Genomic DNA, 16,971 nt, shown 5'->3' on the forward strand with positions numbered 1-16,971 from the left:
CCTAAGTTTTATTTCTGGTTATTTTAGTGAATAGCCATGAGAGGAGTATACTTGAAATGTGACTGCTGCTATTGAAAGTATACTTCTGCTTTGAGAAGACAGTAATTTGAACAATTTCTTTTTAAAAGGGTTTGGGGTTAGTAGGGTGTGGTCTTGTTTGTTTGTTTTGAAACAATGGCTGAGCAAATAAGCTTCCTGATGCTCCCCTCACCTTTCTGAAAAGGTGAAGTCAGCAGCTGTCAGAGGTGAACAAAGGTTGCAGTTTGTGTCCTGGGTAATCCCATCTGGGCCCTATCCAGGCATTCTAGATAAAACACAAATGCCCCAGCTTATTATTTCTGTTTGTAGAGCAAAGGTAGCATCAGAAGCTCTGTTACTGTGCCATCAGTCTGTGCAGCATTGCATGCAGGTGGGGAAAGAGCGACAGTACATGCTCCTGGCCAGATAGAAGCCTCAGAGGGCTGTGCTAGTATGGGGTGCCCCACCTGGCTTGCTTGGTTGCTGGGATGGAGATAATGGAGGCCTAGATGCTGACACTGATTTTGACCCGATGCAGCTTGTGGCCACAGGGGAATCACCCTTTTAGTAGGTCTGGTGACACTCAGTGGTCTCCAATTTGCAAAGGAATATCCTATTCTCAGCTGAAGTCTCATATTCCCTCTCTTGTCTGCCCCCATGTAGATCAAGTAAGTATACTTAGGCAGTACACTTACTTAGCCTAGACAAAGAGCACTGACTTAGGCATTTGATAGCAGGGATTGAGCAGAAGCTTCACTAGATTTCATGCCCCTTTAGTGGTCCTTGGCAAGCTCCAGAGCGGGGCACTTGGAATCACAACAGATAATTATGGCCTTCTGAAAAATTGTTCTTTGTGATGATGTGTGACCAAAGGGTAATTGATGTAGTGGAATGGTCAGAGCTGTGAACATGGGAAACAAAGGCATATACCACCAGCCCCGGCCTTACTGATGGCATTAAGATAGAGATACCTTCATCTCTGGCTTCCATTTCTTTTCTACTTCAAATGAGCACCTGGAGTTAGAGCCACATTGTTCTGATCAACATTACAGATTCTCATGAGCTGCTCCTGTCGCTACACAGAGGTCTCAGCATAAGGGTAACATAGAAGAGAAGCCAACACTCCAGAGAATGGGATATCTTGATGAGGAGCTGTCCCAGTTAAAAAGTTTCCTGGGATGATCTTTCTTCTTGACTTTTTTTTTTTTTTTTTTTAAACTTTGGACTGCCAGGTCATGGTGGCTTTCCTCTAGTCTAACCTGCTGAAAGGAATTGAAGAGGTACCCTGCTCCTCCCATTAATAGCTACGTGAGCCACACAGGAGGCAGCTGGGATATTAATGCATCAGAACACCACCTACAAATTCCTGGATACAGCTGTTGTGTTACTCCGTAAGAAAATACAGGACCTGAATAAGTCTAATACACTGTTATTTTAATAGCCACATGTAAAGGCTCTTGTGTCTGACATCTAGTTTTTTAAATAACTGCTTCACAATATTGTCAGCATGCTTTAGCTGGGACCTAAAATAAGGGAATATGCACATTGTTCCCATAAAAGCAACAACTAACCTCTTCCTTTGTAGAGGCAAACATGAATATTTATGTTGAATACAAGCCCGCCTTCCTTTGAAGGTGGCATCATTTTTATTTTGGTAAGACTGCACTGGAAAGTAGCGCTAGAGTAAACTTCACTCTGGAAATGTTGTACTTCAAATACAAATTCATATTGGCAATTAATTTGATAGCTGTATGCTAGAAATCATAAATGGGAATGAGTGAGAGGTCCAGCATCCCTACCAGATGATTCTGTGTCAAATACTGTTAAAGTGACAGAACTTTTTAAAGTCCTAAGGTTTTCCTAATTTTGAAATGTAACAAAGCGTAACAATGAAAAAAACAGTAATCTGTAGTTCACCAAACTTGTTCTGTTCTGCAGGCCCCTACACTTAAATGTAAACCATGTTTCTTTCAACAGAAGATTAAAAATTAGTAAATCCACCTATCAGGGTAGGTGAATAAGACAGAGCTCTAAAGAGGTCTTACTTTCCATTACAGAACTAGATCAATCTTGACTGCTTGTCCCATGAACAGAAGAAAGCACCTGGCAGCTATAAACTCCTGTCCACTTGAAGCATTTCCTTGCTGTTTGATACCTGGCTCTACACCCACTAAGCTCCCTCTTTCTTGCAAGAGCACTATGAAATGACAAGATAGATCCATCGCTTTTTATGCAATGCTTTATTGTCATCTTTACATTATCACAAGAAACTTCTAATCAAGTCACAATGTGCAAGATTTTTTTTTTAAATACAGTTTTCCCAGTCTATCTAGCCGACAAATTACCACGTTATCATCCCTCACTGTTACCAGAGTCAGTTGAGTGAGACCCTGTAAAGGGACTGGGAGGGGAGGTGGGGAAAGAGAAACCAAACTCAAATCCCTTTCTCCCACTACTTGACACCAGAAGCACTTGATCAGGAAATACCTGTTCATAGTCCTCAATAACCTACTTCTGTACATGTACCCTTTTCTGTGAGAATGACCACCCCACCCCCAGGGCTAGAAAAAGAATATGAGGCCCTGAAATCTAGTAATTAGGGTATTCACCCCTGGAAGGTGAAACTTGGTCTTTTTTCCTGCAGAAATAGTTTATTTCACATTGTACAGTCCCTGTCAAATAACAAGTGCATAAACAGGGCTGCATGGACAGAGATTTAAACTACATTCTCTGACTTCTAATACGGCCAGATCATTTAAATAAGGCTACTTGAAACATGCAACTTTGCACAACCTACTACCTGTACACAGAGCTGGTTGTATCTAACAGTGCAACCATTTCAATTTATAAAAGCAAAGAGCACTAGTTTTTAGAAAGCTTTGGTATCCTGCTAACTTGACCACACATTTGAAGAGCAGCGGAGGATGTAGACACCTAAAGCAGCATATTCACAGTGAAAAATCATGGTCATATAGAACCAGTCCAGCAAATGGGCCAAGAAAATTACAAAGGATTGGAGCACCTGTCACATAAGGAAGAAGCCGAGTGAGCTGTGGTTATTTAGCCTTGAGAAAAGGCGGCTCAGGGGAAAAAGTAAAGATGACAGAGCCAGACGCTTCTCAGTGGTGCCCAGTGGAAGGACAGAAGGTAACAGGTACAAACGGAAGTTCAAGAAATTCTAGTAGTATGATTTTTTTGTGGGTTGGTTTTTTTTGTTTACATACTGTGAGGCTGGTCAAACTCTGGACCAGGCTCACCTGAAAGGTGAGATACTCTAAATTCAACTGGAGAAGGCCCTGAGCAGCCTGCAGTGACTTCACTTTGAGCTGGGCAGTAGGACTAGACCAGAGGTCCCTTCCAACCTCAGTTTTACATTTCTATGTCCAATGCCTAATTAGATGTCTGTCATGAGGATGGAGGAAGTAATTTAAACCCTGTAACATTATATTGCATATTTATTTATGATTTCAATCAACATTTCCTTGCCAATGTACAGTTAACCATCAATGTGTTGACAAGCCAATATGCCTTCTAGCTTTGGCCTATGAATCCATAAAAGCTATCAAAGTATTTATGATAAATAACTGGACAATATCCAAGTATCCTCATGCTAAAATAAATTGCTTATGTACACCAAGAGATCTAAACCAAGATTACTGTTTCTCAAGTTTTTTTAAATGTAACCTTTTACTTGCTTTTGCATAACTGCTGAGTTAGCAGCAGCTCAGTCTGCCAGAGTGGGGAAGGAGCAATAGACTATGATTACTGACTGCAAGCACACACAGCTTCCCTGCCTAACAAATGCTGCCTGCCAGATTCAAAATCCACTGACCTGCTCCTAATGGTTTTGACACACTTACTACACTTCTACAATACTCCCAGGAATTATAATCAACAGTTTAAAACTAGGTTACAGTATGAATTAGAAAATACTGAAAACCTTACTGTCAACCCAAGCGTGGGTCTGAATGTAGACTTGGCTCAGCCAGAAAGCCATGAGGACATGGAAGGGAAAAAAGTGCCAAACCCTGAATTCAAAGCAGAACAAGCAGTGTGCAAGTAATTAAGTACATTTTGCTTAAAGAGTCATTAATAAGGATTAATGCTTTTTAGCAGCATAGTAATTTTGATAGTTGTAGTTTTCTGTAGCTGAAGGTGTAAGAACATAAGAAGAAAATGGTTTGCAGGGAACAATTGTCATATGCACCCTCCCATTTTTAAAAAAATTAAATGGCTGAATTGAGTCTAACCATTTTGAATACAAAATTCACATGTAGCTTTACAACCACTACAATAGGTGAGAGAATGGTGTTTTCTGAATTCTTTAATTAATTTCTTCTTCTGCTTCAAAGGAATAGTGGGGTCATTGACCATCTCTTGAACCAATGTGAGAAGATGCTGGTTTGTTTGTTGTTTTTGATCTTCATATACTTTAGCTGTCACACGCTGACAGAAGGTGAAGCCTTCGTAAGAAATCAGAGGTTCAGATTAAGTTTAACGTAACATGTAAGAGCCTGATTAAAAAAATCTGATCAGAAACATAGGTATACTGGTACTCCAGTTTAGATGCGATTTCAATTCTCTACAAACTATGTGAAACATACGGCCTTCCACGAAGCATAAACATCTAAATGTTAACTGCAAAAACAAAATTGAAAAGCAGTATCACAGATGATTTTGTATTGTGAACAGGCCTGCAAGACAGAGCCAATACAGTTCTGGCAATCAGAAACCATAACAAAGAATGCTACACAAGAAGAATGGCACCTTGCAGTTGTCACTATCCAGTGATTCCCTGTGAGTCTATCAGATCTGCAGCAAGGCCCAATACCTAATGGAAGTGAACAAATACTTGAGAGAAACAGTTGCCTCTGAACCACACCTCTGAAATCAGGAACAGAATTCAGGAACTTCTAGGCAACTAGATGGCTCAGCATGGTTAGTGCACCAGAAGCAGAGTGATTTAACAGGCAGCAGTGCAGGGTGACGGCAGAGCAAGGAACTGGACCCCGAGAGATACACAACTCTGGCACAACTTAGCTATAAAAGAAGTTGTGAACCTATGCAGTAGAGTACTTCCCTGCAAGAATTCAAGCCCCACCACTGGGCAGGTGAGTTCTGGCCTGAGGAAGGACTGGCATTCACCTACTCCACAGGCACTTTTTCCTTCTATGCATGTTAGAGAGCAAGTTGGTTGAACAACTGTCAATTGCCTAAAGGGGAAAAAATACTTACTATTCCTTCTGTACAAACATCATCTTCTTAAGGCTTCACACAGAGAGTGGTAATAACCTAAACTGCCAGAATCTTGACATGCACATGTCCTTCCCTCCTTTTACAGTCTGTCAAACACCAGACGTGAAACACTTTTTATGGTTTCATAGACTCCGGTCAAGAAAGAACAGCTCTTTCAAAAGGGAAAGCTTAACAACTTCTGGCAAAGAGATTAGCTCTTAAAACTTCAGGGTGAATCATTTAGCCCAGTAGTTTAAACTGGTTTACTAGATTAAAACACGCCACAGAGTCCCCTCACTGTTTTTAGTACTTTATATTTACAACAAACCTAAGGATTACCCTCCTGCAGGACATAGATCTCTTTTCTTATCAGCCCCCCCCCAGCCTTCCCTCCTGCTCCCACTCACTCTTCAGGAAGCTCACCGGCTAATAATGCTCACTAGCTCCCAGGAAAGATTTTCCTCCAGTCTCCTCCATGAGAAAATGGAAAAATGACACCAGAATATGAGGCACACAGGAAAGCAGGAATATGCCATGCTGGAGAGCTTACAATCAGATCAAACTACCTATTTCAACAAGTAGATGGACTCTATATGCACTTACAGACTGAAACTCCAAAACTTAGTAAGGAGAATATAGTATGGGATTTGTACTTCAGATGTCTGTTCAATGTGCTAATGGATGGAGACCACATAGGCTCCAAGAATGCTGCAGACAGGCAATTCCTTTTTCTGTTGCTCATCTCTGTTATTCTTTGGCTACACAATATGCGACACTCAGAACACCGAACCCAAAACAATTTGGACACATTCTAGAACCCACCACAAATGGTAAGACTCTGTATATGAAACTACCTCTCAGGCAGCTGCTGTGTTAAACAGCATAGTATCTTACAGTGTTACTCAGTTCCCTTATGGCTTAAGCACATAATGCAATACAGAAGTCAAAAGGAAGAAGGGTAAAGAGTCAGAGAGAAATTCAGTTATTTAAGCCAACCATTTTAATCATAGTGCTGAAAGATACTTTTGGCAGCAAGGCCAAATAGAATTTTAGCTTGAAAAAGAAATACGCTGGAAAACACTAATACCACGTACACAAATGTCTGCCTTTTAGGCTACTCTACCTTTCTGTAAATCTTAAGCTCTTAATAAACGTTTGTGCTTACCCAGAAAAGGAAGAAGTTCTTCAAAACGCTAAAAATCACCCTCTGCTCAAGACATCTATCAGAACCTCAAACTACTGAACTCTATGAGAATTTTTAGGCATCTTGTGGCAGAAATATAAGAATGCTGTTCCTGAATATAAAATCATATCAAATTCACAAACCAAATCATAAGCAAGGCACTTTGGGAAGCACATTTTGCACTAATTTCTCCAGAAGTAATTATTTGGTAAAAGACTCACGCGTAATGTGTTCAGGCCAGATAATTAATAGAATCACTGTTCTCCAACATTCAGAGAACAGCATTTTGCTTAGATAATGAAATTATTTAGCAAATTACCCACTAATCACTTTAATGCTTCACTTCTAATACAGGAAAAAAACATAACCTATTCCAAATTATAATCAACTGATGGTAAACGAATTTGTATAGAATGGTTTATATAAAAGTGTGTATCACATCATCTACCTGAATTGATACCCGGATCTTGTCCTTCTAGCAAACTCTCCAGTCTTCTACTAGTTAGTTCCAGAAGAGTTAAAGGACTCTGAAAATACAACCAAACAAAGGAAAAGTTACAAAAGCAATAGTTCTGTATTTTGAAAATCTACAGTTTTCAGATAATCAGTTTACACCCCACCCCCCTAATTAACTGCAGAAGAATCTATGCAAAGTCTCTGATAAAACTATGACTTTTAGTGCAATTCTACTAAAATGCGTATTTTTATTTCTGATATTTCTGGCCAAAGAAATAAGGAAGGTGTTCTAAATGCTGTTTTACACTGAACTATGGCTAAAATTGTAGTGTAGATCGTAAACTGATTCCAGCTTATATAATATGCAAGGTTCTCAACTGAAGCTGTGAAAGAGTGAGCCACCACCCACTCTGCTGTCACTGCTACGAAGCAGTGGGCACTCCATTTGTCAGAGCTGGCTCAATCTCCAACCACGAATCAAAGCCCTAACCCTCATGTCAGAACCCTTAATAAATAAATAGTTTTGGCTGTACATTAACACATCCAAAATTCACACTGATCACTTCACACTTTCAAACTAAACTGGAGCTAATAAAGAAAAAATCTCCCATGTCTCTTCAGTTGAGGTCAGAAGTGAAAAATCAATGTGTTGTATAAGAATTAAAAATAATGTTTTACTGAAACCACATCAGTGTTACTGTTAGGCTTATATGTAGCTAGACAATAAATGTCTACTGCTTATCTTGCAACAGCTGAGGTAATTCATTCATATAGTTTAATGTTTTAATGCAGAATTTTGTAATTGAAGAAAACAGTAGAGAAACATGACAACTTTATTGCACTGGCACTGGCTGAATACAGAAAATCAGTATTGAGTCAGGGAAGGCTGCATCTCTTCACATGTGTGACAGTATGATAGAACATAAATACAGACATATTTTGTCTTCTTTATATTTACATAACTGATCAAGTAGAAAAGCCATCGCATTTTGAGGTTCTATTTAGCTTCTTTTATTCAGAAGCTAACATTTCAAAATACCAAAGGAACTCTTAAAACTTATCAAAGCTGTGTATCTATGCTGCGGCACCAGAGCATGTCATCTTATATACCACTCAGAGTATGTCAGCTCACTTCTAAATGAGAAAGACAAAGAGTCTAAAAATTTAGTAGGCAGTCACCAGAAATAAGGTGCCAAAAAGCCTCTATGAGGATTTCTTAACACTTTAAATATTTTCTTAATACAGATGATGCAAATAGAGAGGATATTACATATAAAGGACTGCAAAGCTCGCAAAAAGCTGTCTTCTATAGTCTCTCCTATATAGGAGGAATAGCTTCTCACCCTGCTTGACTGTACCATTAAACTGTAACAAATGGAACACTAAACCTTGCTCCTCAGACCTGCCATCTCCAAAAAGGCACTTCATGGCACTTAAACATCTAAAATGACAAAGCCAATGAGATAGAGGAAAACGCTACCTTGGAGAGCTCAGAGTGATTGTCCATCAGAAACTGAGTCAGCAGTTCTGCCTGTGGTTTTGACAATGTCTTATTTTGCAAAATGAACTTTGTGCAAGTCTTGATGATCACCGATCTGTTCTCAAACTAGAAAAAGAGAACTCCAATTTGGCATTAGATTTACCTGTGAAGTGTCAGCAAAGACTAAGTATAACATGCTGCTATCAGTGGGAAGAACATCTTGATACTTGTTTTAAAACAAATCACGTTGGAAGGCAGCAAACAGGATACTTTAACACTGGACAAAAGGAAGAGTTAGCTTTACTATGGGAAAGTGCCATTTCCCACACTAAAAATTATGGATACTTACTTGTTTTTGTAATTTGTAGCCCTCAGATTCTGATGCAATGGCTATGAATGTCAGGAGTCTATGTAGCTCTTCCCGGGTATTTGGTGCTAATAATTTTAAATAAAGTTGTGATGCTTCTAGAGCTTGATCTGTTTTTCCTTTTTCTGTAATGGAGCAAAACAGCATATCCAGCCCAATTGTTCATTTTCAATAATCAAGAATACACATTTAAATTCCAGTTTTAATCCCATTCTTTGGGTTTTTTTACCTCCAAAGCAAGCAGGTTCTCTGACTTCAAAAGCCTTTCTGACATGACTCAATACAGCATTTAGTCAATATAAGCTTAAAGCCTTTGCCCCATAGCTAGTCAGAGAACAGATGTGCTTAAACAATATATACGAGACATTACCATATTCTGTGTACCATATGCGAACACTGAAGTGCTGTTTGCACCATTTGTTTATAGATCTTTGTATTATATTCCAGGATTCATGTCAAAGTAATTAATGAGCTGAACAATTCTAATTTCCTAATTATTTTGAGGTTTGGGGGTTTTTTGTTTGTTTTGTTTGAGTATTTGAAGGTTTATTTTTTTGTTTTGTTGGGTTTTTTTGTTAGTTGTTACCTACAGGTGGAAATAATCTCCAATAAAACCCTCTTTAGATGATAATTCTATCTAACTTCATTTTGAAAGTGAAGAACAGTCAAAAAGTCAAGTAACTTTCCTAAGGCAAGAGCAAGATGAAGGTAGGTACAGGAATAGAACCTACATATAATTTTCTGGCCTCTATCCTATTAGTGGGACAGAAGTTACATTTTACAAGAAATAGCCCAGGATTTTCACCACGAAAAGAGTAGGTGACCCTTTACCAGAAGAAAGGCAGACAAAAAAAAAAAAAAAAAAAAAAAAAAAAAAAAAAGCAAAGCAGGAAAGAATTGCCAAATTGCCAAAGGGCGTGAAGTACAGATAGGAAGACAGGAAGTTCAGTCATTTCTGGAGTGTAAGAGTTTCTCTGATCTGTGATTAAAGTTTTACTAAGTTACTTTAAAAGAATATAGGAAAAAGAAAACAATCTAAAAGGATTCAATATACCACATGGACTAGTTTAACCAGATGCATTCATCTGTAACATAAGTACTCTAGATCAGTTTGTTTTAAAGGCAACAAGTGCAGCAATATGTTTGCCTTTACAACAGATCTGTATTTTCAGCCATCTTAAATCAGACTGTTTAACAACTGATGAAAACAGTTGTAATCATATACACGTTGATAACAAAATGAAGACATACTTTAGCTAACTGCAGCACTTCTCTAATTTTGGAAGTGTTTTAAGTATGTAGATATTCACAGCTAGTTTGAGTGCTCTCTTGCATTAGTCAGAACAACAGCACTTTATCAAAGTAAGGTTAATTGCACTGGATTCTATGGAAAATTATTATTAGAATCCAAGTTGTTATTCACTAATGACCATAATCTATTCCATAGCACCAAGAAGGAAAAATGGTTGTAAAATAGTTAAACACAATCTCCTAACAGCGACCTAGTATAAACTAGAACACAGCTGAGGACACCAGAACACAAACTAATACATTCAAACACAGAATTTCCTGATGCTAAAGTTACAGCTATCACTTAATAAAAAAAAATAAAATAATAAAGCATTAGAAACTGCTTGTGAGATAGTCTTACTCAAGTTGGAAACATGACAAAACTAAAGCAAGAATAAGAAAGCAAAATAGCCCTGGACATTTCCCAGGTTATTAGTTTAGAACAAGCAGATACTTACTAAGACCTACAGGCAACTAAAGCATTAGAGTAATTCAACATAATTATGACACCGTCTTTTCCCTTGCCTACTGATTTGGCTGTTTTGATTCTCTAATTTAGTAATATGCTATAATATTGGTTTAGACCAGTTTTGTATTTAAGTTGTGTATATGAACTATGGCTTCTTTAATTTAAGTGAACAATTAGCAGAAGTTACCAGCAGCCAAATCAGTTATTTCAAGTTAGCATTCTTTTTTTGTGGATGGGCTATGTAATTTTGCAATAGTTTCCCTTACATGACTTCTATTACAATCCAGTATTTTTTTTTTCTCCTTAGCAAAATACTACTAATATAAATATTGCCCTTTATTTCCATGAGGTTTTGGCCACAGGATCCACCACTGCTCCAATTTTTTTACACAGGCCAACTGTTCTCCTGTATCAGTAAGCCTGTCACAGTTCTCCAAAACCTGAAACTTATGACAATACCTCATAAACTCTACTGAACTGAAAAAGTAACAGGGCCTATTTAGGGTAGGATTAATCTTAAACTTATATTTAAACCCTTCTGTTTTACTTGTGAGCATATGCAGGGTTGTTTTTTGCAGGGGGATCACAGCCTGAATCACTATCTCAGCAGCCCCTTTTATCGTTTTAAATAACTTTGATTACTAAAAAAGCCCTAAGCTCAGAACTCACAAAACCTTATTCTGGTTAACAAGAAAACTTTGTAGCAATGATATTACTTTTATGCTACTAGTCACAATTAGGAAGTTCTGACTAGTGGTAAAACACTTTCTCAATGAGGGTAGTTACACACTAAAAGAGGTTACGCACAGAAGTTGGTGATTATATCCTTGCAGAATTTCAAAATTCAGCTGGACCAGGCCCTAAGCAACTTGATCTAACTTTGAAATTAGTCTTTGCCTTAAGCAGACGTTCTGACTAGTGACCTTAAGCATTCTCTTCCAACCTATAAATTAAAGTGCATCGCCAACAACATTGCAAATAGTGTTATGATTCAGTTGATTAACACTTAGTAAGTTACATCCTTTACAGTGCTTTCACTTGTATTTTTTGTTCTAGGTTGCTCTTACCTATAAGTTCTATAATTCCTGAATGAATATCGAGATCCTGAGTGGAAAGAAGGGAGTCCTTCTTTTGGCTATAATACTTTATTATAATGTCAAAGAGAATCTTCTTGTATGTATTCAGACTGCCGGGTTTGTTAGTGCTTTGAGGTAACTGCTGACTAACCATCACTATGAATTGGTCTGGGAAATACTCCAAGCATTCAATTGCAGCATAGAGCCAATTGTCAAGCCTGCAGAAGGAAAAGTTAGTTTTAGTGCTTACTTTAAAACACTCTGTCTGTTCTTATTTAATCCTTTAAAGAAAGTTAGGTAGAAATAGCCATGCAGATATAGTCACATATTTGAATCCCAGCATTATACTTGTTGCTTATTAAGTAGTTTTATTTAACTTCTTTCACTGTAGTTGTTCAAGGTCCTGCCCAAAATAAGCAACTTCCATGGTTTTCCTATGCTACAGACAATACACCTGAGCTACACCCAGATCAAAACAAGCTACAATCATGCCAGACTACCACTGACCCCAGGGCACTTGCCTGATTCCGCTAGCATTTACAGCCAAGCACCACTACACTACTACTCCAACACACACAATGAAAACCCACCAGGGCTAACCAGGGTGAAAAAGCAAGCGAGTGGATCTCCACAGAAGAGAAAGACAACAATTAGTTTGAAAACTGAGGAAAATAAGAAAAGTTTAAATCCCAGAAGACACTGGAAGCAGTTTATTGTATGACCTACTACAAAGGCATGAATTTTCTTAAGCATTTGTTGCCTGTATGACTTCACTAGGGAGAGAAAATGTACCTAAACGTCTACCTAAAATTTAGGTAGACAACTCATTGTTTAGAGAGGCTGGAAGGTCAGAGGAAAAAGTCACTAACTCAACCGTGTTGTACAGAAGAAATCTAAAATTATATTAACTGTGGAAGGCAGAGGGACTGCCTCTCCACATATAAAATAATTTGAACTGAATCAATAAATGTCTGCATCTTCTCACAAGCATTTAAGACCTACAGACTCTTACTTTTATCATGGAGAGCAGAAACATTGCTGCTGGACAGCTAGATGAACTTTTGTTTGAACTGCCGCAGCCAACAATAATTGTTAACTCTTGGATGCATAAAAGAAGTAAAACAGTAAGAGGATCATGACCTCCTTTTAGTTGCAATTCCATGAACAGGGTGATCACTGCAAGCAGGATTTGGTTACAGCTTTCAAGTACAACATGACACTATTTGAAAACTGGAAACAGGAAAGTTGAGATATAAATTATGCTCACTCCCCCGCCTTCATACTGGAGGCAATTAATCCTACAACTGCTTGTAATACTGGTAACTATTCTTTATACCTGGAATTTTCCATTTCTCAGGCATGCTGTAAGCCAGATGCTGCCTAAAAAGATGCTATTCCAGCCCCCCACTTAAGTAAATTGCAGAATGTTGCAATGAGGTATGCACATTCATCTGATATGTTAGCAAAGATCTGAATGTTAGACACACTTAACACAGACCAATACAGAGTAAGAACCACATGTAAGGTATTTTAAAAGACACAAACCCACCAATCACCCAAGAATCAAGTAAAACAGAAGTATAAAGCCCCCCCCCGCCCCAAGAGTGTTCATCAACGCATTCCAGGTGGAAAAATGCTATCCAGCAATAAACCTAGTTTGGAATCAGGAGTTCCATTAGCTTATATAAAACTCTAAACATACATTAAAAAATCATATTTTCTCCCTAAAGCAAGAATACATAAAAACTCTAAGAAAGTCTTTAGGTACAAGGATTAACCTCAATCTTACAAACAGATAAAAATTGTATTGAGTTGACAGAAACAATCATTACTAAGACACACACATGAGGAGACATGCCCTGACACATTCATTAAAAGTACATGCCAAGATAGAGATCAGCCCAAGTGTGATCAACTGGAAAACTACAAAAATAATAGAACATTTAAGGAAAAGAGCATTGGCAACACACAGCCACGCCACTTTCACTTTTTTATTCTCATGATATAAGCATTCTTCAGTGTTACAGCTTAGCTGTTCCTTTTCTGTTGCTAACATTAAATGCCTTACTGACTTTATATCTTCACAGCACCACTGCCAGGAACTATAGCAAGCAAACAAGAAGCCCTGTAATCATTTTTTTTTCAAGTTCTAACATCTGTTATAGAGACCTAATGGTGAAGTGTCTGCTCTGAAATCTAGGAGTGTTTTTGACACTGAAGGTTAAGGTTTTGATGTAATCTTAAAACCCTCAAACATCCAATCCGAAATATATACTTTCTGTGAATTCCCTTACCACTTCTCAGAAGTCAGAGGGAAGTATATTAATGCTCCCCTGTCTACAAGTATACAAGTGTAATGATGTTTATTTTGTTGACTTAAGACATATCTTAAATCAAGAGTAAAATAAAGCATTTACTAACAAATCAATTTAATAGATGTATAACTTACTCAGGCAAGTTTAAAATACATGTAACCTCTCTGTCCAGGAATGTATTTGAGATAATCAGGTCTTCTTCTCTGCCAAATCCCTCTGGTTTTGTTTTCACTGAAGACACTAAGATATTTTCTAGAATCGGAACATCAATTAACTGCAGCAGTCGTAGTAGAGTTTGCTGTTTCCAGACATCTTCTATTACTGATACCATAAAATAAATAAAAAAAGAGCCCAAGAAATAAGATATTATGCAAAACACTAATCTTTGTGTTTACTCACTCAAGAATGTTTTAAGCATTCAAAGAGAAATAGGTAACAGCAGTGCGAAGTTTCTATGTTGGGAAAGAAGGGATCAAAATAGGAATGCTAAGGAAGGCGGCTTTAAAGAGAACATCTCTCTCCCCATCATATGAGAATTAGCAATAACCTACTCTTACAAGTAATACATACCAGAAAATATACTTAAAACCTATTTCCTTCTGAAGTGGTATTTGCATAAGTGGAATAGCACCAACATGCAAAAAAATAATCCTGTTGTTGTTTCCTTCAGTTCACTTACTATGAACATTTACCCATTTAGCAATCATTTATCTGTTTTGTCATTAGTGACATGTTAAATCTAGGACTCTGAGGGGCAGTCTGTAACAGAAATGAGATACTCAAATTACATCCAGTGGAGAACAATCAAGTTTTAAAAAGAAAAATCAAATCCTCACCTCTTTTTGAAAGCAGATGAGTTTGTTTGTTAACCATGATCTTTGGAGGTAGAGAGGCATGAACACTTATTGATCGAAGAAGCTCCTCTACCCTCTTTTTATCAGCTGCTTCTAATGCTAAGGGGTTTGAAAGTGTTGTTTCACACTTTGTTCTGCTTAGGGGAGAAAAAAGAAATAGATATATAACAAATACAATCAGGACACATTTATCTTTCTGTCACTTCCTAAACTGCTGTTAAATCGGGACTTTAGGGCTTCACTGGATCTAGGGTCTATCCTGCTGCTAGAAAACCAATCATTCACATCTGCTTTGTGGAAAGGGGAAGCATACTGATTCCAAATATTGATTATTACTTCCATTTCTCTTACTAGCTTCTAGCAAGTAGCCTATTCATGCTAATACTCAGATTTCAGCACAACTGATTGCAAAAGAAAGTGATTCCTAGGCTTATGCTACTGTCCCAGACTCTACTCTAAATAACAAGGAAAAGATCAAAGCAGTTTAACATTACCAAGAAATATTAGGTAGCGTCTGCTATTTAGGCATATTTTTCAGAACTGGCATGTAGTTTTCAGAAGTCGCTCATACCTGGGTTAGACAGCCATTACCTCATCTACAGTTAACCCACCTTAACTTAAAAAACCCCACAAAACCACATCAGAATAGTTCAGAGTAACTCACCTGGAAAGTCTTTTTATCTTCTGTTTGCAGATTTGCTCAGGAGACAAGCTCTCATTGCCTTTATTCTTTCTTGGAGGAAGAGGAGTAAGACTGCTATTTACAAATTTATAGAGGCTAGTGTTTGTGTCTTCAAACTCTGTTTCTTTTTCGTTCTTGAATAAGTAAAGCTTTGCTCCAACTGGCTCAAACACCTTGTGATCCATCAATGCTTGGCATACACGGACTCCCTTCAGCCGAGAAATATCATTGCAGCTTAGGTACATGCTTTGCATAAGATGGCTCAGTACCACATCAACAGCATTTGAGCCGGTGAAACAGTTTTTATGTGTTTTCAGGTGTTGTCTACGTCTTTTGATTTCCACCTGACTATGTAGAGCATGAATAATACCATTCCACAGCTGAGTTGCTTGAAAAGGACCATCGAAATCTGCAAAATATTTATATAAGTTTCACAGGTTTATAAATCTCTAATTGAAGATTTTAAAAAAATATTTTTACTCTGTGAAATTAGTTATAGATATATATATGTTTAAAAATTATCCAGAAATCAGCTTAATTTTATAAGGACAGAGAAAGAGAATACTTCATGAAGCAGTCTTTCTTGTAAGTTGACTCAATCCCCTAGGGCAGAGTCAAGAGAAGAAAATACACTAAAAACAGAAGAGGAAGGTTTCTTTGTTATTACCACACACGCTGTACGTGTGTACACACGCACGTTCGCTCATTACAGAATCCCAGAGCGGCTGAGGCAGGGGCCTTCGGAGTCCATCCGGTCCGACGCCCCTACTCAAAGCAGGGCTGCCCAGAGCTGGCTGTCGGAGTCAGCCGACCAGGCCCAGGCCCATTACCCCCAAAGGAGGCGCAGCCACCACCTCTCCGGGCACCCCTCAGCGCCCGGCTCCCCGCTCTGCCTTCTACCCGCAGGCGCTGGTGAGAACCTCCCGAGTGGTCCCTCCTCCAGACTGAGCGGTCCCAGCTCTCCCAGCCTCACCTGGAGGACGCTCCTCCAGCCCTCAGTTTCTCCTCCACACACCGCTCTCAGCTCGGCGGACACCAAACCGACACTGCAACACACTAAAGCTGCGCGCCCCGCAACCTCCCGCTCCGAACACCGAGGCGCCGCTCCAGGCCCAGCGCGCCCCGCCCGCTGGGGCACAGCCAGCTCTCCCCCGGAGCAGCTGCTCGCGCCCACACCAGCTCCCGCCTTCCCGCCCGCAGGCTGGCGGCCCCCGCTGCTCCGGTGCAACGGGCGGGCACGCGCCGGCCCCTCGGGGCCGCCCCAGTCCCCGGCGAGGCGCGGAGCCGCCGCCAACCCCGACGACGCCGCGGAACAAGAAGCCGCGTCAGCGGCGAGACGAGGACGACCGTCCTCCCACACCTCGCCGCCGCCCGCTCCCCCGCCGCGGCTCCAACTCGCTCTGGCTGCGGAGCCTCCTGAACCGCGGAGTCAAATATCCCGCCATAAGGGCGGCCGGCGCCGCTGGCGGAAGCCGGGAGCGTGCATCACTTCCCGCCCCCCTCCGCCTCCCCCGGCCACCGCCCCAGCACCGCCCCTCCGGGGCGG

At 39.5% G+C, this 16,971-nt stretch overlaps 1 protein-coding gene across 3 annotated transcripts; it reads right to left on the reverse strand.

Moving 5' to 3' along the window:
- Nucleotides 1-3,455: 3,455 nt before the first annotated feature.
- DEPDC4 (DEP domain containing 4) lies at nucleotides 3,456-16,961 on the reverse strand. 3 transcript variants are annotated; one of them, XM_080394155.1, is made up of 9 exons: nucleotides 16,786-16,961; nucleotides 15,408-15,834; nucleotides 14,726-14,877; nucleotides 14,024-14,210; nucleotides 11,566-11,792; nucleotides 8,722-8,864; nucleotides 8,373-8,498; nucleotides 6,885-6,963; nucleotides 3,456-4,481 (listed from the first exon to the last, which is right to left on the reverse strand). In XM_080394155.1, exons 1-9 carry the CDS (start codon nucleotides 16,868-16,870, stop codon nucleotides 4,264-4,266), a joined length of 1,644 nt encoding a protein of 547 aa, XP_080250281.1. In that variant the 5' UTR covers nucleotides 16,871-16,961; the 3' UTR covers nucleotides 3,456-4,263. The 3 variants fall into 3 exon arrangements, with proteins under 3 accessions (XP_080250281.1, XP_080250280.1, XP_080250282.1); XM_080394154.1 differs by having other exon boundaries at nucleotides 14,726-14,880; XM_080394156.1 differs by lacking the exon at nucleotides 16,786-16,961 and adding an exon at nucleotides 16,399-16,770 and having other exon boundaries at nucleotides 14,726-14,880.
- Nucleotides 16,962-16,971: the final 10 nt, after the last annotated feature.

The sequence above is a fragment of the Falco punctatus genome, assembly GCF_963210335.1.
Source record: "Falco punctatus genome assembly, chromosome: 6".
NCBI classification, from domain to species: Eukaryota; Metazoa; Chordata; class Aves; order Falconiformes; family Falconidae; genus Falco; species Falco punctatus.

Bases quoted from the DNA above. Each gene is read 5' to 3' on its own strand.
- DEPDC4 (XM_080394154.1), bottom strand. From the start codon at position 16,870: ATGGCGGGATATTTGACTCCGCGGTTCAGGAGGCTCCGCAGCCAGAGC. The intron at 8,865-11,565 runs GTAAGAGCAACC...GCTCCATTACAG, and splicing joins AGGAATTATAGAACTTATAG to AAAAAGGAAAAACAGATCAA. The intron at 8,499-8,721 runs GTAAGTATCCAT...CTCTTTTTCTAG, and splicing joins GCTACAAATTACAAAAACAA to TTTGAGAACAGATCGGTGAT.